Below are 24215 nucleotides of genomic sequence, written 5' to 3'. Positions count from 1 at the left end.
TTAGTGAGAGGTCTAATGCTTTAATATTTAATAATTTCTGCCCTCCGAAATCATATTCGTTATATGAATAGGCCCTTTTAATTTTATCTGGCTTGCCGTTCCAAATAAAATTGACTATTTTTTGTTCATATAATTTAAAAAGCAGGTCACTAGGTGTAGGCAAAACCATAAGCAAATAGGTAAACTGTGATATGATTAAAGAGTTAATCAGGGTGATTTTCCCACAAATAGACAGGTATTTTCCTTTCCATGGTAGCAAGATCTTATCTATTTTTGCTAACTTTCTATAAAAATTTATTGGAGTGAGATCATTTATTTCTTTTGGGATTTGTATACCGAGTATGTCCACATCACCGTCAGACCATTTAATTGGTAAACTACATGGCAATGTAAAATGTGTATTTTTTAGTGATCCAATACGTAATATGGTACATTTATCATAATTTGGTTTTAATCCAGAGAGGATAGCAAATGTATCTAGATCCTCTAAGAGGCCGTGGAGAGATTCTAGTTGTGGTTTTAAAAGAAAACATGAATCATCAGCGTACAATGACACCTTAGTTTTTAGGCCCTGGATTTCTAATCCCTTAATATTAATGTTTGATCTAATTTTAACAGCTAACATTTCGATGGCAATAATAAATAGATATGCCGTTAGTGGACAACCTTGTTTTACTCCTCTAGATAGTTTAAAACTTTCTGAGATGTAGCCATTATTTACTATTTTACACCTAGGGTTACTATACATAATTTTTACCCATTTTATAAGAGATTCCCCAAAATTGAAATATTCTAGGCATTTATATATAAACTCCAGTCGTACTTTATCAAAAGCCTTTTCAAAATCAGCTATGAAAACCAGGCCTGGTGTCCCCGATATTTCATAGTGTTCCATTGTTTCCAGTACTTGCCTTATATTATCTCCAATGTATCGACCATGTAAAAAACCTGTCTGATTAGGATGAATAATATCTGACAAAACTTTTTTTATTCTATGCGCCAAGCATTTTGCTAGGATTTTTGCATCACAACACTGAAGTGTAAGAGGTCTCCAATTTTTTAAATGGACTGGATCTTTATATATCACTTGGGTCCTGTTTCAGTAATAATGATATCACACCTTGTTGCGTGTCTGATAATCTATCATTTATATAGGAGTGGTTAAAACAAGCTAATAATGGTCCTTTGAGTATATCAAAAAAATGTTTGTATACTTCCACTGGTATGCCATCCAGTCCTGGAGTTTTCCCATCCTTAAAGGCCCCAATTGCATCAAGTAGTTCCTCCTCTGTAATTAGGCCTTCACATGAGTCTTTCTGTACAGATGTTAATTTTACATTATTATTAGGGAAAAAATCCATACAATTAGTTTCAGTTAGTGGAGATGGAGGAGCCTGAAACGAAAATATATTCTTAAAGTACTTTACTTCCTCTTTCAAAATATCATTTGGTGAATCATGCGTGACTCCATCATTTGTAACAAGTTTTAATAAATTTTTTTTGGTAGCATTTCTATATTGAAGATTGAAAAAGAATTTGGTGCATTTTTCCCCATATTCCATCCAGTTCGCTTTATTTTTGTAATATATTACACTGGATCTTTCTTGAATAAGTTCCTCCATTTCTTTTTGTTTTTCCTCTAACTTATTCTGTGCCTCTATGGTACCGTTTTTATTGTTATCTAACTGTACTGTTAGTCCTTCAATTTCCTTTGTTAATATGGACTCTTTTGATCGAAATTGCTTTTGTTTTATAGATGAGTACTGAATTGCATGGCCTCTAAAGGCACACTTAAAAGTGTCCCATACAATATGGGGATCTGCTGTACCTATGTTATGTCTAAAAAAGTCAGTTATAAATTCTTCTGTCCTAGTTCTAAACTATTTATTTACATTTAAGTCATTTAGCAGACGCTCTTATCCAGAGCGACTTAAACAATTTATCATCTAGTAGGCTTTGATTAAATTTCCAATATCCTCGCCCACGTGGAAATTCTGTAAGAGTAATATATATGCCAATTATGTGATGGTCCGACCGCATTCTGTCCCCTATCAAACACTTTTTAACTTTTGGTGCCAGAGAGAATGATATAAGAAAGTAGTCAAGGCGACTAGCTTGATTAAGCCTCCGCCATGTATATCTCACTAGGTCAGGGTATTTAAGTCTCCATATATCCACTAATTCCAATATATCCATGACATTCCTGATTTCCTTAAGTGCCTGAGGGTGATAGTTTGTAGTGTGATTTCCTTTCCGGTCCATAGAGGTATTTAAGACCGTATTAAAATCTCCCACTATAATAATAGAGTCTAGTGTTGCTTGTAGAGTTGATACATTCTTATATATATTGTCAAAGAAGCTTGGATCATCATTATTCGGACCGTATAGGTTAATAAGCCATATATGTTTATTGTCCAATAACATATTTAAAATAATCCTGCTGATAACATGTTGGCTCACAATTAAAAGAAGAAATGGAGAACAAGCTATAGGATGAAAAAAAAGAGTTTTGGTGCAGGTAAAGCCGACTAGCGCTAGCTAAGGCTACCTAGCAACAATTTAATTAAATCGATACCGAGTCAAGTATCAATATAATATCATCCAAAATTCTATTACGATGTAACTGTTAATTTTTCCCACCATCATAATTAACCATTCCATTCTAAAAACCTCAAATTCAAACAATAACAGGCCTTTCAATAGTCACATTTTCCCCAACATTCAATGAAGTCACAAACATGATGAATTATAAATCTGATCTGCAGTGACCAGATTTCCATGATACTGATTGTTGTTACCATTCCTGGAAGGTTTAGTCCATGCAGTTATTATGCGAGTGTGAAAACCAGAAGCATTCCATGAGTACGGAAAATGGTAGCTGGGTTTTAGTGAATTGCATCAAGGCTGAGGTAAACAGAGAGAGAGATGGTTGATTGGCAAGCCAGTGAAATTGCAGAGGAAATAAGAAACCCCTTGGTGGCAGTGAGCCTCACTGTTGTGAACCGAGCGGAAAGTAAAGCCCTGGCCCTATAGTGCCAGCAGGAGATGGCAAAGTCGGCTACCTGGTCATCCTCCATCAGAATATCATCTGTGTTCATCTCCCCCTTCTCCTCCTCAGTCTCCTCCTCCTGCTGCTCAGTGCCCCCCTGGCAGGGTAAGGACCCTGGCTTATGGTCCTCACTAGGACTCAGGCCACAGGAGGGTATCTCTGGAGCAGCTATCTCCTCCTGGGCTCCCAGCACACCAGGCGTCTCAGCCTCACCTAGACTGGAGCCCAGCATACTGACACTAGCAGCTGGCTGCAGGGAACGCCTGTCCCCCAGAAGAGCACCTTCACTGTCTGCGTGCTGTAGCTTGAAGTCACAGAGAGTTGAGGTGTTATTGCAAGGCCAGCATAGAGATGTTCCTTTTAAATGTAATTGCAAGGTGTTGAAAAGAATGGTATCAATGTGACTGCTTTAGCACGACGTGAGATATGAAGGTACAACAATGTGATCATGCCAAGCTAGCATGCTGTGCGCCCCACATTGTGGACACATCACTAATCAACAAAACCCTGAGACCGAAACCTCTGCCTTTATTAACACAATATGGTTCAGCCCATTATTAACACAATATGGTTCAGTAGCAATTCCTCTATTCGGGTTAATTTCTCTCAGCATTTCCTTTGAGTCAGTGTCAAACCTGTGAGAACAACATCTCACTGAACCACATTGAACGGAGTCAACCGATTTCTCTTTTCTGCACAGAGGAGAAAAAACATGGCAGGGAAAAGACTTTCATCATTGAGAAGCTTACCTTCAGAATGGCTGCAAGTCAGGAGAAGAAAATGAAGAGGAGAAAATAAGAGAATGTCAACAATGCTGCCACAACAAGAAAGTAGAATTATATCATACTGTAAACACACTAATAATATCTGAAAACTGGCAAGTTAATTGGATAAACTGTGAATGAGAAATGGCTCCTTTCAGAGACTTAGAAATGAGGCAATTCACAAGGACAGTCCTCTCTGACTGAGGAAGATGAAGAACAAGAAAATTACGTCATTAGGTTTGTAGCTAACTTGATTTGAGAGGGCGTAAAGACGTCAGAGAGACGACAAGACAGAGGTACTTAGTTTATCCCTTTGTTGCTCTCTATTTAAAAATCAGCAGAGATAACGAGGCTGACTGCACAGCCATGGCAGACTGACTGGGGAAGAAACACGGACAATTTCCTCCAAAACCCATTAGTTTTTAATATAACCTAACCACACTTATTTATTTCCAACTTATTGCTGCTCTTCATATAACCATAATCACCTCTATCTCCCATCACTGCCCTTTCATTGCGGGTCAATTAGAATGCATGAGAGCAGCGCGAGCCACAGATCTAAAGCCAGGACTGAATTTGACTATTGAAAAGAGCTCCTGAATGACAAAGCCTTTCAGTAATATGGCCCATAATTAACATCATTATGGGTGATCTAGGACAGAGGGGGGTGTGGGGTTGAGAGAGGAGTAGGGGTCTGGCCTTTTGATCTGGCTGTCCAGGGGTCCATCTACGGCAGAATGACAGCATGGGGTGAGTACTGAGACTCAGTATCTGGTCTCAATATTCATTTAACATACAAATCTCATCATGATAATGAATAGCCTCTAACAGGGACCTCTTTAACAAGATCGCAATGATAAGTAAATTAGTGGCATCCCTTTTGCCTTACCTTTGGTTGTCCTTACGATCTCTTTCCCTGGTTCTAAAATGTAAAAAAGACATAGTGGAAGCATAGTGAATATATTTGTGGCAAACATACAGTATTCTCATGGACTGATATCACAAGCAATGAGCTTCTGAGACGCAACCAAAAAAAGGAGCCTCGTTAAGAATAGTTTCAGACTGTAGAACTGTGGGGTAAGTGGAACCAATCGAGCCTGAAGAGATGGCTTTGGTGTTGTAAAACAAAACATTGTTTTACTATGTGCAGGGGGAGGGAACTAACTCACCTGATGTCCTGCGTCCAGGTCTCCCTTCTGCGGAAAAGTCTTCAGCCCGGCAGGATCCAGCCTTCTTCAGCCTCTCTGGGCTGTAGCGGTACTTCCCCGACCCTGGGTCTGCACAAAGCACAGCAAGCAACACCACTCAGTCACTACCGCTCACTCACACAAAACCAGGTCAGTGAATTAAAGAAATCGTTCTATACTCTTCAAATGGGGACGCAACAATTAATAATTGTTCCATATTTCCAGTGAAGTGATCCGCTTGCACTCAATGACAGCCTTTTCTGTTGCTTTGTTAACAGCCACAGCTATGTTTAGTGCCTTTACCTTTTATTCATATGAACCATATTTATCTGGAATACTCACAGAGAGAATCCATTTCGAGGATGGCCTCTTTTACCTGGAAGACAGAAATCAAAAGAAAACGGTAGTCATTTTTATTAGACTTCAAATTTACAAATGCAGCATTGATGTTTATTTTATTTTTTAAAACAAAGAACAGCTCCACCCCCCCACCCCTACTATAAGGTGCATAGGCCTACATGTAAACAACGAACGTCAGCATGTCATAAAGGTGATTAAATGGAGATACACACAAAAAACATTTTATGCAGAAGTGTGTTAACAGACTAATAGTATTAGTATTTTCTTTTGTCATAATATAAATATATAATAAGAGAAGTATATAATATATAAGAAGAGAATATATAAAGAGATAACAGTAGTAGATAATTGAATGAGAATCATTTATTTGGGTAATCTTACTAGTCATATTAGAAGGAATAGTATATAGCGCCATAGATGCAGTCTAGGTCAACATCTTAAAACTGTATGGGAGTCCAGTCATAGAGGTTAAAGCTAAATGTAATTGTTTATATTTAAGCGTGGTAATTGTTCATTCAGTAGGAAGGGTAGAGAAATCTTCAAATAATGAAATAAAGGGTTGTCAAAGGGAGTACAATTTATCTGTTTATCCTCTTAAGGTGAATTTGATATTTTCTAATTTAAGAATAAATATATCTTAGAGCCATACAGCTAGGGAGGAAGGGGCTGCGGATTTCCAATTCAGCAGAATCCTGCCATGAGCCAGAAGAGTTGTGAATGCAATAATATGGAGTGCTTAGACAATATACGAGGGGGGTCTTCTACAGCTCCAAAAATAGCAACATAGCTATTCAAAGTCAACCATCTCCCTAAGATACGGTGACAAGATTTCAGAAGACGGAAGTCCAGAAAGCTTATCCATTTGGAGAAAGACCAGGACGCGTGTTGGGTTTGCAGGAGATTGAGCACAGCATTCACATTTGTCCTCTATATATCAGGGTATATGTCTGCTAGTCTGGACTTGCTCATAATGAACTCGAAGGAGCACCTTGAACTGGATGAGTCCGAGTCAAGCACAGGAAGAAGACGAGTTTACCCTTTTTAATAGCGCTTTCCCACCAGTTTAAGTTCTATATTCATCTCATGTTTACAATTGGCTCATTCATCCCCCTCCTCTCCCCTGTAACTATTCCCCAGGTCGTTGCTGCAAATGAGAACGTGTTCTCAGTCAACTTACCTGGTAAAAAAAAAAAAAAAAAAATGTTCCCACTTCTCCATAGTTCTGTTAAGGCTGGTGTTGCCGAAGCACATAACATACGAGTAAAATGTATGAGCTGAACCCCTTCTGGCTAGATTTAACATTTTAAAGCAGTTTGTCTCATGGCAATGCCTCCGGCAGGTTGGGGAAGATCCTTCAAAGTCAACTGTGATTGATCTTATTTTAACGAATACGCCAGATAAATATGTTCCTACTGGCGTCTTCTTCCAAGAGATTAGTGATCATTGCCCAGTTGTGTTAGAGATGTGAGAATAGAAAAATATAAGCCTCGCGCCATTACAAAGAGGAAAGTCAGTCTACACAATCATTATTCTAGTGACCTTGATTGTATTTCAGCTATCCCTGAACCCGATTTAGCTTTGCGCCTCTTTGCAGATGTCTTCAATACCATTGGGAATAATCATGCTCCCTTCAAAAAAAGTGAAGGGTTAAAAAGGTAGATTCAATGCCTAGTACACGCCTATAATTATCAAAAGTCATTCATAAAAAGGGATGATGCTTGGGTCAAGGTCAGAAACACAGGCTCAGGCCTGTCAGACAAGATTTTAAGCAACTGAGGAATCATTGTGTAAATTCTAAATCTGATTATTACAAAACTGCTCTTTCAGATTGTAATGGGAACCTGGCTAAATTCTGGAAAACTGCCTCCTCTCTGCCACAACAAATTCCTTCATACACTGGCCTCATTACAGGGGGGGGAAAAAAGCCGTAATTGATGCATTTCAATCAGCGGGCTCTATTTGGAAGAACGTCTAAGCCTATTTACAAAGATATTGGGCTGGATGCTGATAGGGAAAACTTGCTGAATGATCAGAGAAATTATTCTAGAAATAGACAAGTGATGCTAGCAATAGATAAGAAATCCACTGAAGCCGGCAATTGGATTCTGGTCTGCTTAAGTGTGCAGTGCCCATCATTGTTGCCTTAAAAAAAAAAAATCGTAGTGATTTTAATAATGAATTATCGCCTTATTTCAAGGCTTCCTTGTCTAGCTAACATTCCTAAATCTTTGGTAAATGCACAACTTTGCAAACATTTTTATCAGAGAAATGTACATTACTCCTTTGTTTACAAGGCCCTACTTCATAAACTTCTGTTGAAGTATAGACACCTAATTTGCCTAACCCAGTCACAGGATTGGTTAACTTAAGGTTTCTAGGGTCTCCACCGAGCTAGGTAAATTTGCTTTTAAATGTAATGCACTGTATTGCTGGAACAAAATTCAAAATACATTTTATCTTGATGTTCTGGTGCCGTGTGCAATTTAAAGTATTGATTGGGGACTTATTTGCGGAGGAATGCAACTGTTTTTCTGGTTGATTTGTGGTGTTTGTTGTGCTTATCATGATTTTAAAGTACACAAATGATTTAAAAATAGTATTATACAGAGCACATTTGGAAAGGAGACCTACGTCTCAATGTCTTCTTTCAAAATAAAAGGTTAAGTAAATACTAAATAAATTAAAGTATAAGCAATATAGAAGCTTGTATAAGTGGCAGGAAACCATTTGCTATGGAATCACTAAACACCTACAAAAAAGTAGCAAGTTTACCAGATAATGTTTTGTAAAATTCTGGGGTAGCCGTCAGGAGCTTTGCTACGCTGCATTTACCAAAATTATTCTCGTAATTCTTGCAATGTTTTGCGTCAGATGAGCTGATTGTAGGGGCATTTCAGTTTGCCAAGAAGGAGTCCATTTTAGAGGCAGTGAGTTGGGGATTCAGATGTGTAAAGAGATGAATATAATGATAAAGGTTTTGTTGATATCGGAAGGGGTCGACAACAAAGTACCATGGGCATCTTTAATATGTGGAATGAAACGAGAAGCTGCATTGCATTTTATCTGATGGGCTAAAAGTTGACTGGCTTTGTCACCATACTCATAGAAAGAACCTTTGGACTGTAACAGCTTTTCCTCTTTGGATGTAGCCAAATGATCAAATTGTGCCTGAAGATCATTGCTTTTTGTATAGCTGAGGATCTGGGTTTATAGCATATTGGTGATCTAGGTCTGAAATATATGTGGTTGTATATATATGCGCTGATCTCCATTAGAGATCTTCATGCTTTATTAAGAGTGGCAGAGTAATAGTTGATATTTGGAGACTAAAAAACCCTCGACCTAGTGAGATATACACTACAGTTCAATAGTTTGGGGTCACTTAGAAATGTCCTTGTTTTTGAAAGAAAAGCAATTTTTTTTGTCCATTAAAATAACATCAAATTGATCAGAAATACAGTGTAGACATCATTAATGTTGTAAATGACTATTGTAGCTGGAAACAGATTTTTTATGGAATATCTATATAGGCGTACCGAGGCCCATTATCAGTAACCATCACTATTGTGTTCCAATGGCACGTTGTGTTAGCTATTCCAAGTTTATCATTTTAAAAAGGTTAATTGCGCATCAGAAAACACTTTTGCAATTATGTTAGCACAGCTGAAAACTGATGTAATTATTAAAGAAGCAATGAAACTGGCCTTCTTTAGACTACTTGAGTATCTGGAGCATCAGCATTTGTGTGCTCGATTACACGTTCAAAATGGCCCGAAAGAAAGTACTTTCTTCTGAAACTTGTCAGTCTGTTCTTGTTCTGAGAAGTGAAGACTACTCCATGCGAGAAATTGCCAAGAAACTGAAGACCTCGTACAACGCTGTGTACTACTCCCTTCAGAACAGCGCAAACTGGCTCTAACCAGAATGGAAAGAGTGGGAGGCCCCGGTGCACAACTGAGCAAGAGGACAAGTACATTAGAGTGTCTAGTTTGATAAACAGACGCCTCAAGTCCTCAACTGGCAGCTTCATTAAATAGTACCCGCAAAACACCAGTCTCAATGTCAGTGAAGAGGCGACTCCGGGATGCTGGCCTAGGCAGAGATGCAAAGAAAAATCCATCTCTTCAGATTACCTAAACAAATTGACAACTAGAATGCCAAAGGTCTGCAAGGCTGTAATTGCTGCAAATGGAGGATTCTTTGACGAAAGCAAAGTTTGAAGGACATTTATTTCAAATAAATCATTATTTATAACCTTATCAACATCTTGACTAGATTTCATATTTATTTTGCCAATAATTTCCATGCATGTTTTCATGGAAAACAAGGACATTTAAGTGACCCCAAACTTTTGAATGGTAGTGTACATGGAGGAGATTTAATCAAGCTAGTCATCTTGACTACTTTGTCTCTTTCTCTCTTGCATCAAAAGGTTAAAAAAAGTTTTAATAGGAGATAATGCAATCGGATCATCATTGACCTTCACATAACTCTTACAGAATTTCCATGTGGACAGGGATATTGGAAATGTAATCAAAGTTTACTGGAGGATAAAATAATTTATAACTGAATTTTTCCAGTATAATATAGGTTCAGCAAATATTGTTTGGGATACCTTTAGGGTTGCACATTTTGGGGAATATTCAGAAGTGGAAACTTTCCGGGGGAATTCACGGGAATTAATATTAATACCAATTTGCATTGATATATTTACCATATGTGAAGACAGAAACATAAACCTTTTACCTTATAAGTAAACAATTGCAAATGATTAAATCCTTCAAAGAATTAAAATGATCAATTTAGTTACGAATTGAACTTTAATTAAATGGAGTTGACTCTTCACATGGGATGATTTCACTGAACAAAAGGGAATATTGAATGATCCATCGCAACATACATCTGTAAAATGATAGTCTAGAAACTAAAGCTTTGGTTGTCTTCCTCTCAGGCTTCCCTGGACCTCCTCAATGTCCACCTCTTGAACATCAGACTGAGGCCTCATCTTCACTGTCACTTTCCAACCTTGTTGAGGATGGCTCGTTATCAGGCTCAAAAAGCCAAAAATTTGCCCGGAGGGCCACCAATTTATCAACCCTTGTACTGGTCAGCCTGTTGCATGCATTGGTGTGTGTGTTCCCAAACAAGGACTAGTTGTGCTGAGGCGGCTGATGTTGGTGGGATTTGGAGGATGGAGGCAACAGGGGAAAGAGCCTCAGATGCAAAGTCCCTTCCGCCAGGTGGCTGATGAGATATGATGGCACGACTGCCATAATGCTCCATCCCAAAGCCCTTGCTTGGAAGTGTACTTCGCCAGATTGCCAAGAACCTTGCCCTCATCCAGGCCAAGGTCACAAGACACGGTAGTGATGACACCATAGGCCTTGTTGATCTCTGCACCAGACAGGATGCTCTTGCCAGCATTCTTGGGGTCAAACATGTACGCTGCGGCGTGTATGGGCTTCAGGCAGAAGTCTTCATACTTTTTTATGCATTTCAGTACTGCAGTTTCCTCTGCTTGGAGCAACAGTGAAGTAGGCAGGGCAGTATGGATTTATTGTCTTACATCTACAAGCAGAGTCTGAACATCAGACAGGATGGTATTGTCTCCCTCAATCCGTGCAATGGCTACTGCTATAGGTTTCAGGAGTTTCAGGCTGCTTACCACTCTCTCCCAAAATACCTCATCCAGGAGGATCCTCTTGATGGGGCTGTCCATATCTACAGACTAATATGGCTATTTCTTGGAGAGACTATTTCCCCTCCAGGAGACTGTCAAACATGATGACAACACCAAAACCAACAGGTGTTGCTGGGAAGCTTCAATGTGGTGCTCTTATTCTTCTCACTTTGCTTGGTGAGGTAGATTGCTGCTATAACTTGATGACCCTTCACATACCTAACCATTTCCTTGCCTCTCTTGTAGAGTGTATCCATTGTTTTCAGTGTCATGTCCTTGAGGAGCAGATTCAGTGCATGAGCAGCACAGCCAATAGGTGTGATGTGAGGGTATGACTCCTCCACTTTAGACCAAGCAGCCTTCATGTTCGCAGCATTGTCTGTCACCAGTGCAAATGCCTTCTGTGGTCCAAGGTCATTGATGACTGCCTTCAGCTCATCTGCAATTTAGAGACCGGTGGGTCTGTTGTCCCTTGTGTCTGTGCTCTTGTAGAATACTGGTTGAGATGTAGTTAATTATTCCTTGCCCACGAACATTCGACCACCCATCAGAGATGATTGCAATACAGTCTTCTTTCTCTATGATTTGCTTGACCTTCACTTGAACTCTGTTGAACTCTGTATCTAGCAAATGAGTAGATAAAGCATGTCTGGTTGGAAGGGTGTATGCTGGGTCGAAGAACATTGAGAAATCTCTTCCAATACACATTGCCTGTGAGCATCAGAGGTGAACCAGTTGCATTCACAGCTCGTGCAAGACAGTCATCAGCATTTCTATGACTACGTTCCGCCATTGAGTAAAGAAAACAACTTCTGATTCGAGGACCATGAGCTGCTGCTATCGATAATGTGTCCGATTCATCATTTTGACCTCGAATAGAAGTAGAGGGACTTTTGTCAGAGGTTGCTTGTTGTGAGCGCTGAGGGAACTTTACGCACTTAGCCAGATGATTCTGCATCTTTGTTGCATTCTTCACATATGATTTGGCACAGTATTTGCAAATGTACACAGCTTTTCCTTCTACATTAGTTGCAGTCAGATTGTGCCTGTGGCATTTTCCTGTAAAGTTTAGAAAAAAAATTGTTAAAAAAAATACAATTCCATGTACATATAAATAGTTGACCAGTTAAAATAAACAACTCCTTTCTAAGATAAACTTTTTAAAATGAAACATGTACGGAAGCAGGTGAATTAACACTCAGTTAGCAGGCTCAAGAAAGCCAAAACCCACATGGTAGGTAGCAAAAACTAACTAGCAGAAATTGTTAACAAGTTAGAAATGATTTAAAACACACTTTGCTGTAGGCTACTATTTACTAGTTAACAAAAAATCATGTAAATCATGTATAAAATATATTCACCCCACCCAGGATTGTAATCAAAACTTACCAGAAAGCATGTAGTCCTTGCCTCAGACAGTGTAGTAGTGTGGGCTCAATAGCATCTCATCCTGATCAGACAGTTTTTTTTTTTTACATGGATGATACATTGGAGATAATATAGGACAACAACTAGAAATAATAGAACATCATGAAACATCTAAGAAGACAGGCCTGGTATTTAAAGCAAAGTTTGAAAAGGCCTTTGATAAAGACCCGGATTTTATTTATAAAAATGCCTGGATTTGTTCAATTTCAGGGATTCTTATAAAATGGGTAAAAGTAATGTATAACAACCCCAGGTGTAAAATAGTAAATAGCGGATATTTCTCAAGAGAGTTTTGAATTGTCAAGAGGAGTTAAAACAAGGGTGTCTGCTGTCACCATATCTATTCCTTATGGCCATCGAAATGCTAGCTATTAAAACTTCTTATGGATGAAATCCCGTTAACAGGATCGATTTGACAACAGCCAGTGAAAGTGCAGGGCGCCAAATTCAAACAGAAATCTCATAATTAATTCCTCAAACATATAAGTATTATACACCATTTTAAAGATAAACTTGTTAATCCCACCACAGTGTCCGACTTCAAAAAGTCTTTACGACGAAAGCATACCATGCAATTATGTTAGGTCAGCACCTAGTCACGGAAAAACACAGCCATTTTTTCAGCCAAAGAGAGGAGTCACAAAAAGCAGAAAGAGATAAAATGAATCACTAACCTTTGATGATCTTCATCAGATGACACTCATAGGACTTCATGTTACACAATACATGTATGTTTTGTTCAATAAAGTTCATATTTATATCCAAAAATCTCAGTTTACATTGGCGTGTTATGTTCAGTAATGTTTTGCTTCCAAAACATCCGGTGATTTTGCAGAGAGCCACATCAATTTACAGAAATACTCATCATAAATGTTGATGAAAATACAAGTGTTATACATGGAATTAAAGATATAATTCTCCTCAATGCAACCGCTGTGTCAGATTTCAAAAAAGCTTTACGGAAAAAGCACACCATGCAATAATCTGAGTACAGCGCTCAAGCACCAAAACAAGCCATACCAGATACCCGCCATGAGGAGTCAACAGAAGTCAGAAATAGCATTATAAATATTTACTTACCTTTGATGATCTTCATCGGAATGCACTCCCAGGAATCCCAGTTCCACAATAAATGTTTGTTTTGTTCGATAAAGTCCATAATTTATGTCCAAATACCTCCTTTTGTTCATGCGTTTAGTTCAAATCCAAATTTATGAGGCGCAGGCACACTTAGTCCAGACAAAGTCAAAAAGTTCCATTACAGTTCGTAGAAACATGTCAAACGATGTATAGAATCAATCTTTAGGATGTTTTTATCATAAATCTTCAATAATGTTTCAACCGGACAATTCCTTTGTCTTTAGAAATGAAAAGGAACAGAGCTCGCTCTCACGGCATACGCGCATGACTGAGCTCTTGGCATTGTGCCAGACCTCTTAGTCAAACAGCTCTTATTCGCTCCCCCTTCACAGTAGAAACCTGAAACACGGTTCTAAAGACTGTTGACATCTAGTGGAAGCCTTAGGAAGTGCAATCTGACCAAATTTTACACTATCTTAGATAGGCAAAGACTTGAAAACCTACAAACCTCAGATTCCCACTTCCTGGTTGGATTTTGTCTCAGGTTTTTGCCCGCCATATGAGTTCTGTTATACTCACAGACATCATTCAAACAGTTTTAGAAACTTTAGAGTGTTTTCTATCCAAATCTACTAATACTATGCACATCTTAGCTTCTGGGCCTGAGTAGTAGGCAGTTTACTCTGGGCACCTTATTCATCCAAGCTACTCAATACTGCCCCCCCATCCATAAGAAGTTAAAATCAGATCAAATAAGAGTATTAGAAATCCAAGGCTTTAAAACAAAAAAGGTGTCCATGTATGCCAATGACTCAAGTTTTATATTTAGTCCAGAATTGTATGGGAAGGTCTGCTCATTCCAAGAGTACAACCAATTGATTGCAGCATTACCCCAAAACTGGAGGCAGGTGGCAGGAGGCAGGGAACTGGTCTGTCTGCCCAATGTAAAGGATCAAAACTGGCAGAGGAATAAAAATAGCATAAATAGGAAAGTGTACCAGTTTCATATGAGGACCAGGATGTTGATAGCTGTGCCATACAGATTGCAAAATAGTTGGGATGAGCTTTTTGATGTACCGAATCCATGGTACAGGGTGTATGAGTTGATATATAAACGACGCAAGATTCAAGACTGTGCTTTTCAGCTAAAATTTCTATATAGAATTCTTGCCACCAACAATTTTGAATATTTGGGGCATTCAATCATCAAAGCTCTGCAGATTTTGTTGTGAGGATACAGAATTAAGACCATTTATTTTGGTATTGCCCTCAGGTAGCCCGTTTCTGGTCTCAGATTCAGGAATAGCTGAAAATGAAGAACATTGATCTAAAATTGACCCTAGAAATAGTACTGTTGGGAGATCTGGCAAAAATGCGTCAGTCAATTAATGATATACTAATATCTTAGTAAAAGTATTTATCTTAAATTTGCAATCTGTAGATTCTATTTGATAGATTGAAATTGTATGTTAAACATCACTGCATAGTTGAAAGATATTTGTTGCGTAGAAATCTGAAGAGGGTGGCCTGCAGAGATAGGTGGGATGGGCTGAGGGAAGCTGAGGGTTGGGATGTGGAATTGGAGACAAGTGGGAGTGGAGTTGCTGTGCGGGAGATTGACCGTCATTCTAAGATAAAAGTATATATTTTTTAAAGTCAAAATAAATGTACGTCAGAATGACACTGAGGGGCAATGTTTTTACAGCTAATGCCAGTTTGCCTGAGGCTGATGCGGTGCAGGTGTTTGTACACATGCATATGTACACAAATTCTCATTGAAATGCACACATACACAGACACACAGGTAAATAGTGTGATGTATTTCACAGAAAATAACTAGGCCAAACCTCAAAAAGTATCTCCATCAGAACGTGACATCTGCCTTCTCTTAGCGTTCGGGCTAGTACGTACCTTGCCAATTCAATGTGCCCAGGCTAAAACCGGTAGTGAGGGGAAAACTTCTTGCCCCAGGTTCTTAGTGAAAAATTCAGACATTAATTTAATGACAGAGCCCACTGAATTGTCTTCAATATTTGTGATTCATATATTTGAACGGCGTGAAAAATTCTATACTATCTATGGATTCGGAGAGGAGATAGTTTTTCTCCAGCGATGTGCACCTTTCTTCCAGTGCAACAATTCTGTCACTGTAGCCAGATGGATAATGGATGTTGAACAAAATCTGTTGGCCATGGCCATCTATGGTTTTGCAACGCTATCGAGAGTAGCTGATATTGGTGCCAAAGCAGCGTCTATTGTCTCATTGAGTTCTGAGAATCATGAACAAAGTTTGTCAAAGACGGTAGGTAGGCCTGGTGCAGAGATTGTCATCCTAGTCTCTTCCACCATAGGTACTGTGGGTGAGTTTCGTTCGGATTTCTCTTGTCTTTGGGACGCAGTTTATGAGCTATTTTCAAGTAAGAAGTTGCGTTAGACTTTAGAAAAGTTAGTGAACTAGAAAATGTATATTTTAACTTTGTTGAAAAGAACAGAAGCCACCCTCACATACAACCTTCATTCACATGTTAACCCGGAAGCCAGAGCATTTGTTTAGGAGCGATTAGAGTTGGCTGGTGCAAGACTGTGGGCTACTTGACAGGAGTGGAGAGGAAACCCTTGTCACTATAGGTTTACCTTCTGTGGGACAATGGTGTGGTGGTTCTCTAGAATCAGTTTCTTGATATGATGAGCCCAGAGGCGCTTCTCCTCTACAGTCTTGGCCTGAAAAAGACACTTGTCAATTATACTGAGCTCAAACAGAACTACTCTTATTACAAGAGAGGATGGGCTTATGATCCACACTCACCAGCACAGTGTGAGGCTGCTTGGGATGCTTGAAGTGGATCACACTGAAGTGCAGGGGGTCCTTGGCGCTGTCAAGCAGCATCAGGGTCGAGCACTGAAACCACAGGGAGCAACGTTACGCCAACCTAACAGAGCAAGCTCATGGCATTTGGGTTAAGTTCCTCTACTTTTTGTTCATTACCAATATGTGTGTCTTGTAGACATAGTGCTCTCCTCTCTTCTTGGTGATGAGGAGCATCTTGTCAAAGAGGAACAGCATCCTGGTGTTCTTGGCACGTTGGACCTGGAAGGTTCCCTCCAGCACCAGCTCTCCATACGTAGTGAGGTCAGGACCCTTCCAGTTGATCAGGAGAGACTGGATCTCCTGCACACACACACACACACACACACACACACACACACACACACACACACACACACACACACACTCCTGATTGTATCTAGGTCTCCTAAACATAGTCTGGGTACACAACACTGACAAAACTGTACATGAAAGCATGCACAAGGGGTGCAAAGTCTGAAGGGAACAGTATTTTTTTAATGCGACAACAGAAAACAACAAGTAGGCCAGTAACCAATGGGCAGTGAACTCACCATCTAATCAAAGGCATAAATTGAAACAAATAGAAAACCCAGCAGACACTGTGGCCCTGTAGTAGATTTATTGAGTCACAACGAGGCCCCAAATCCCTGACCAAACTAAACAGAGGTCGGGGAGACATGGAGCTTTGAGCCACCTCGGAGGCTTACTGATCAATACCACACGTAGCAGGTTTACACATTTGCTTTGGCCAATTTTTTTCTAAATATTTAGGCTTGATTAAGGAAGTTAATGGGCTGCTTTATTGGAACAACAAAGACTGTGCAACTAAACATTGTTTTTTTTTAATAGCCTGCCCCCACACAGTACAGTAAACTCAGTCAGGGAGTTACTGTGGGAGCAGCAGGAGAGCAACCTGGAATAGTTGCTGGGTGACTAAAAGGATTCCCCATCAACACAACCTCCGTCAAGACAGACAGGATAAACTATGAGCAGAAGTAGCTACACTTCATTAACTGATATAAAACCTATTGAGAAACAATCACATACAAAATTAGCCCAATTAGATACACTATATAATGATGCAGGTGTAACAATAGTGGTAGGTGGAAAGGGGTGGGTCAAATTCCATTCACCTCTCCCTGAGAGTAGCCATACTGACCTGCAGCCTGACAGCGTGCTCGTGTTTCCTCTTCATGTCATTGATGTACCAGGCCACCCCGGTCATGGTGTCAATGGCCTCCTGCACCACCTCATAGCCCTCCTCCTCAGGGTCAAAGTGCTTGGCGATCTCCTGTTAGAGGGCAAACAGCCAGAACATGAGGAATCAAGACCTCTGGAAAGAAGTTGAATGTGTTGTTGTATGCTATACAATGCTCTACCATTGCCATCTTACCAGGTAAAAAAAATATGAATTGGCCTCCTGTCAGGGACCCCACAATTAACCTGCAATTGCAGAAGTACAATTCTATACAGCTTACTTAGACCATCTCCACCCATAGAAAAGGTAGTATGCAGTGAGGACCAGTGTACCTGCAGAAGCAGGTGGTATTTGAGGATCCTCTGGACAGGTTTGAGCAGGTAGGACCCCAGGGGGAGAGAACGCTTGAGGAAGGCCTGGCGATCCCTGAAGAACATGGCCAGAGTCTTACTCCTCATGCAGTCGGTCAGTGTACCCACAGAGCTAGAGGGAACACAAGTCAATGGGTCGTATCATATGACTTCCATTGTTATTTAAGGTTACAGATTCTTAACATGTCCCCCAAAGGTTTCAGAAAACCTTTCCATTCTTCTACTTACTTGGGGTAGTTTGTGCAGTACTGTGTATAGATTTCAAAAGCGTCACTCTATAAAATAGCAAAGGGAGGAAAAACACAAAACCAGATCAACAACACTCCAGCCTGTCCAGCTTCCCGATGATAGGTATCAATTCAGTCTGTGTGAGTGGCCTCCTCTCACTTTGTCTACGAAGCAACTGGCCACAGCAACCGGGTCATTCTCACACATGTCCAGAGACTGCAGCAGCTCACTGTGGAGGAAGACAGACCGACACAAGGCTAGAATAAGGTTTAGGTCAGTGTAAACTACATTCAGGTACTATGTTATGTATGAAAACATGTTTATGTTTTGCATGGCTGAATGCATTTGTTCTGGTTAACCTCATTCTGCCCAAAGACTCAACAGGGTCAGGTTTCCCACAGCAGAGTGGACACAAGGAGAACAAAAAACATAAAATGGAGTACAAAACCAACTATTTTCTTTTTTTTTTTAACATGGTCACACACAAAATCAAACACTTTCATAACTTACAACAAACACCCTACAGCTGCATGGGCTGACGAAATAAAGGAACATAGCAATATGTCAATATGCTGAGTACAATGGTTTGTCTTTATACTTTTTTGTTTGAGGTTTATTTTTGCCTGAAGACAAACATTTGCTTGACAAATCATGAACAAGTTCCAAGACATTCTTTCATCAAGCCAATATGTGGCCTATAGTGGCAGGGAAACATTGTTTCTGTTTCAGGGGTACAAGAAGATTTCAGTGTGCTGACCTTTACAGAGACCTGACCCTGAAACGGGAGCAGTACTGTAGCTTAAATAATAGCATGACTCAGAGGTAGTCACTAGTCAGTCATGCACATCTATAAACTGAATGACAAGTCTAGGACCGCCTGAAAACCCTGTGTATGAAAATGAACTGTATTACAGTCTGCTGCATGAGACATTCATTCTCCAATACAATGATAAAAGAGAATGCCATTTCACATCTCCTCAGAGGTTCATACAGTTTCTGCTTGAATTAATATGTCCTCCATCACCTGGGAAAAGTGCAAGAGTTGTACATGTTTTCAAACCAGTGCTTTAAAAGTATGCTTGGCTCTTGCGGATCAGCTCACCCTGGGCACTTCCTGCTAAATGGCACGACTCAGTCGCAGCGTTTAGCCGAGATGATGGGAAGTGTAACGCTGGCAATGGCACGCATCACCAGGCTGTAGCAGCCATGTCTGGGTCAGACTAAATCTTAATAATCCAGTCTAACTTCATTTACTTTATAAAACAAAAGCAAACTCCCCACTCCAGTGTAACACATAGTATATTGATGATGTAGTTGAGCCAGAGGGATGTACATGAAAACTCCCCCTGCTTTAGATGTAACAATGACTAATCAAAACCTTTATTTTAGTAGTCTACACTGGTGGAAATCTCATACAGTTGAAGTCGGAAGTTTACATACACCTTAGCCAAATACATTTAAACTCAGTTTTTCACAATTCCTGACATTTAATCTTAGTAAAAAATCCCCGTCTTCAGTCAGTTAGGATCACTACTTTATTTTAAGAATGTGAAATGTCAGAATAAGAGCAGAGAGAATGATTTATTTCAGCTTTTATTTCTGTCATCATATTCCCAGTGGGTCAGAAGTTGACATACACTCAATTAGTATTTGGTAACATTGTCTTTAAATTGTTTAACTTGGTTCAAATGTTTTGGGTAGCCTTCCACAAACTTCCCACAATAAGTTGGGTGAATTTTGGCCCATTCCTCCTGACAGAGCTGGTGTAACTGAGTCAGATTTGTAGGCCTCCTTGCTCGCACACGCTTTCTCAGTTCTGCCCACAAATTGTCTATAGGATGTCGTGGAAAATTGCAAGATTATGTTATAATGCTTGTATTGCATTATAATGGTTGATTTATTCGACAGAATAGAGTATTCCGTTAACTATTGTGTGTGTGTTCTGAGGATGGGCCTCAATGAAATAACACTGACAGAGGAGATTTACGAAGTCTTTGGGTGATAAAACCTAAAGAACATTCCAGAGAACATGAGCTAATGGTTCTGTTCTATACCGTACCAGGGAGAGACGGTTCCAGTTTGGAGTAGGGGGGCCAGACACTGGTCTTTACAATGAAAACTGTTGACACAGCAGTAACAGTCTGCTATGTTTTATAGATATCTTTCATACAAATCTTAACCGTTGAACTGTTCCTAAGATCATGTAGGTTGAGAGGGGTGTATCTTGGCTATAAAGTATCTTTGTACTTTTCTGTTGGTACTTCTAATGGTTCATTAGAAATGGTGCATCATTGAAAGTCAAATTGCTATTGCAAAGCTCTTATTATTAAATATGTAGTTTAAGTATAACTCTGACTGATGTGTGAAGTTTGTAACTCTCCTTATTTGGTAAAGCAGAAATATGCCACCACAAGGGTTGAGGTCAGGGCTTTGTGATGGCCACTCCAATACCTTGACTTTGTTGTCCTAAAGCAATTTTGCCACAACTTTGGAAGTATGCTTGGGATCAATGTCCATTTGGAAGACCCATTTGCGACCAAGCTTCAACTTCAAGACTGAGGTCTTGAGATGTTGCTTCAATATATCCACAGAATTTTCTTACCTCATGATGCCATCTATTTTGTGAAGTGCACCAGTCCCTCCTGCAGCAAAGCACCCGCACAACATGATGCTGCCACCCCCATGCATCACAGTTGGGATGTTGTTCTTCGGCTTGCAAGCTCCCCCTTTTTCCTCCAAACATAACAATGGTCATTATGGCCAAACAGTTCTATTATCAGACCAGAGGACATTTCTACAAAAAGTACGATCTTTGTCCCCATGTGCAGTTGCAAACCGTTGTCTGGCTTTTTTAATGGCGGTTTTGGAGCAGTGGCTTCTTCCTTGCTGAGTGGCCTTTCAGGTTATGTTGATGCAGGACTCGTTTTACTGTGGATATAGATACTTTTGTACCCGTTTCCTCCAGCATCTTCACAAGGTCCTTTGCTGATGTTCTGGGATTGATTTGCACTTTTCACAACAAAGTACGTTCATCTCTAGGAGACAGAACGTGTCTCCTTCCTGAGCGGTATGACGGCTACGTGGTCCAATTGTGTTTGTACTTGCGTACTATTGTTTGTACAGATGAACGTGGTACATTCAGGCATTTGGAAATTGCTCCCAAGGATGAACCAGACTTGTGGAGGTCTACAATGATTTTCTGAGGTCTTGGCTGATTTCTTTTGATTTTCCCATAATGTTAAGCAAAGAGGCACTGAGTTTGAAGGTAGGCCTTGAAATACATCCACAAGTACACCTCCAATTGACTCAAATGATGTCAATTAGCCGATCAGAAGCTTCTAAAGCTATGATATAATTTTCGGGAATTTTCCAAGCTGTTTAAAGGCACAGTCAACTTAGTGTATGTAAACTTCTGACCCACTGGAATTGAGATATAATTCATTGTAAGTTAAATTACCTGTCTGTAAACAATTGTTGGAAAAATTACTTGTGTCATAAAGTAGATATCCTAACCGACTTGCCAAAACTATAGTGTGTTAACAAGAAATTTGTGGAGTGGTTGAAAAACGAGTTAATGACTCCAACCTAAGTGTATGTAAACTTCCAACTTCGACTGTAAATGCACCAGAATCATTATTTTCAAAAAATAATTTTTATGGCATTACGCCATCATTGGGAATCATGTGGGAGGAGCCTTACTCTGAGAGGATGTTTTATTTTTTCTCTTTTGGCATGAGGCTTGGTGAGCATATGCTGCACAACAGCTTCATATCTCCCATCTAAACATCCAAATGGGTGCACAGAGCAGGTGATCATCCTGATAACGTCTGGAGCAGAGTTGACACATACAGCCATATTGTGATTTGTCTCATTCTTTACTGATCCCAATCTGCTGTGTTGTTCTAGGCCAATCTGCGTTTGGTGTTGGTTAGTCAGTCATTTTGTCTTTGTCCTCAAAACAGATTTAGACGGATAAACTCTCCAACACAGCCATTAAACAGATGTCCTGCCAGGAAGCCTTTGAATCTTTGTCAAAAGAGCATTCCACTAAAAAGGTCAATATGTCTTCTCAACGTCTGCTCGAAAGTTTGAGTGTTAGGTTAAGTTGTTGTTGTGAAGACTGTCTGTAAAAATAAAACAATTACATTTGCAGCTTACCTGTTGAACTCATATATGTCCTCTATATTCCCAAACAGGGAAGAAACCTGGTCTGGACGAATGGGAAGGTTGTCCATGTCTATGATGTGAGCCAGGTAATCCTAGAGAAAAAATAACACTGGTTATACTGCACCTACAATCTGCCTAATGAAGAACCATCCTGGAGTGAGTGTTCTGTCTAAACTACAATTTCTGATTATTTGCAGTAGAGGGAGCTTGTGTATAGATAAAGTTGAACATGCTCAAGTGGTTGCCACCTTGGTGGATTCTGCTTCAATGTTGTTTCAATGTATTACACATCCTGTTCGCAGGCTAAAAAGACCACATAGGATGAAGTCTTTATCTGCTGTCTATTACACCAAAACTGTATGACTCATGATCAGTGTGTTCAAATCTAAGTGGTTCAAATAGTAATTTTAAGGATGTATTACTTGTTACTGTGAGGTCAGTAGCTCTGTAAAAAACAGCCTCAGACCAGCAGTGTTCTCCTCCCATGACCCCTCTCTCATCAGGCTGCAGGACTACTCTGGCCTAGACAATATCAACTAAAAACATAGGCCCAGTTGCTCCTCTCACCTAATTACACTCATGTTTGTATACAAACACATGCACACACCCAGTCAGTGCAGAGTAAAGTAGAGTCTTCACACACAAGAACGTTTCACATTCCTCTATAGAGTTCCAGACACTTGTAGAATCTATGCCAAGGATCATTGAGGCTGTTCTGGTGGCACAACACCCTATTAAGACACTATGTTGGCATTTCCTTTATTTTGGCAGTTAGCTATATGTACAGCCTACTATTAGACTGTCAGCACAAGGTTAGGTCTAGGCTTGTGGTTATGGATGGGTAACCCATAAAGGGTAATGCCCTCTAGGGGATGGGAGGGGAAGAGGCATTTAAAGGGTTGCAATACTTCTGGGCAGTCAAGTGACAGAGATGGCCTAGTGAGAAAGGGTTGGGAAGAAGGCTATGGAACCTATTAAACAGATATTGACAGTCAGAATTTCAGGACATCTGTCGAGGCGGAATTGGAGGTGTGAGTCAACCTGTCACACAACTGTCTTAGAGCTGAGATTAAGAGGTTTCTGCTTTCATGATATGGTGTGGAGGAGCATGTTCCTGGATAGTTTATGTGTAGAGCAGACACTAACAGCTGTCAACGTCATAAGTGACAGTAGCAGGACAAAATCAAACAGATGCATCATCAAATACATCACTGAAGTGACAAGTTTAACATCCCTGCTATTGTAACTTCGCACCATAAGATGCTACTGCAGAGCAAGTCATTGAAATACTGAATTTAGATTGGATAGGTTGAACTTTTTTGGAGTTGAGAGAATTGTAGATTTTGTTCAAATTGTTGGGCCAGCTTTTTCCCACCGCAACAGCATGTGAAAAAAAAAAAGTTGCTACTCTCCTATGTTTCTTCAGTTGGCATTGTGATGGCTGTGTTTTTGTTGGCCATTGCCTGCTAGGGGCCGGAGGGCTCCGTATCCTAGTTTGGGTCGCAGTGCAGCAGGCAGCTAGGCAGGGCTCACGGAAAAGTTGGAAGTCCAGTGGAAGTGTGAGAGTGTCTGGGGAGCAGGACTGTGTCATTACTCTGGCGGATGCTGTAGCGAGGGCTCGGTAAGGGCAGATCTCCCTTCAACACCTAGGGAAGGCGCCAGCAGCCCAGTCAGACACAGACTCAGTGAGGAGTGCCAGTAACACACTACCTCTGACCTGTTGGCATCATGCGTTAAAGACATTATAACCTGCACTTAACAGGACTTACGCCACCATGCTCCTGTCAGTACTCATCAAAAGTGGATAATTATTCCAACCTGAAGGGTGCAATAGGGGAGGCTGATCAACCTGCAC

General features: G+C 40.1%; 1 protein-coding gene across 2 annotated transcripts in view; it reads right to left on the bottom strand.

The window, feature by feature from the left end:
- Positions 1-24215, bottom strand: part of LOC129811603 (pleckstrin homology domain-containing family G member 3-like) — a 64359-nt gene that overhangs the window by 8655 nt on the left and 31489 nt on the right. For both annotated transcript variants that reach the window (XM_055863037.1, XM_055863038.1), the window contains exons 4-16: positions 22352-22452; positions 18353-18422; positions 18194-18240; positions 17927-18077; positions 17556-17687; positions 16535-16717; positions 16355-16447; positions 16183-16269; positions 5343-5376; positions 4983-5090; positions 4703-4735; positions 3799-3809; positions 3063-3353 (exon numbers count right to left, since the gene is read on the bottom strand). In XM_055863037.1, the coding sequence (XP_055719012.1) occupies positions 3063-3353; positions 3799-3809; positions 4703-4735; positions 4983-5090; positions 5343-5376; positions 16183-16269; positions 16355-16447; positions 16535-16717; positions 17556-17687; positions 17927-18077; positions 18194-18240; positions 18353-18422; positions 22352-22452 (1341 nt within the window). The remainder of the gene's footprint in view (positions 1-3062; positions 3354-3798; positions 3810-4702; positions 4736-4982; positions 5091-5342; positions 5377-16182; positions 16270-16354; positions 16448-16534; positions 16718-17555; positions 17688-17926; positions 18078-18193; positions 18241-18352; positions 18423-22351; positions 22453-24215) is intronic.

Source organism: Salvelinus fontinalis, chromosome 15 (assembly GCF_029448725.1).
Source record: "Salvelinus fontinalis isolate EN_2023a chromosome 15, ASM2944872v1, whole genome shotgun sequence".
NCBI lineage: Eukaryota > Metazoa > Chordata > Actinopteri > Salmoniformes > Salmonidae > Salvelinus > Salvelinus fontinalis.
This window is presented reverse-complemented; position numbering and strand designations above follow the sequence as displayed.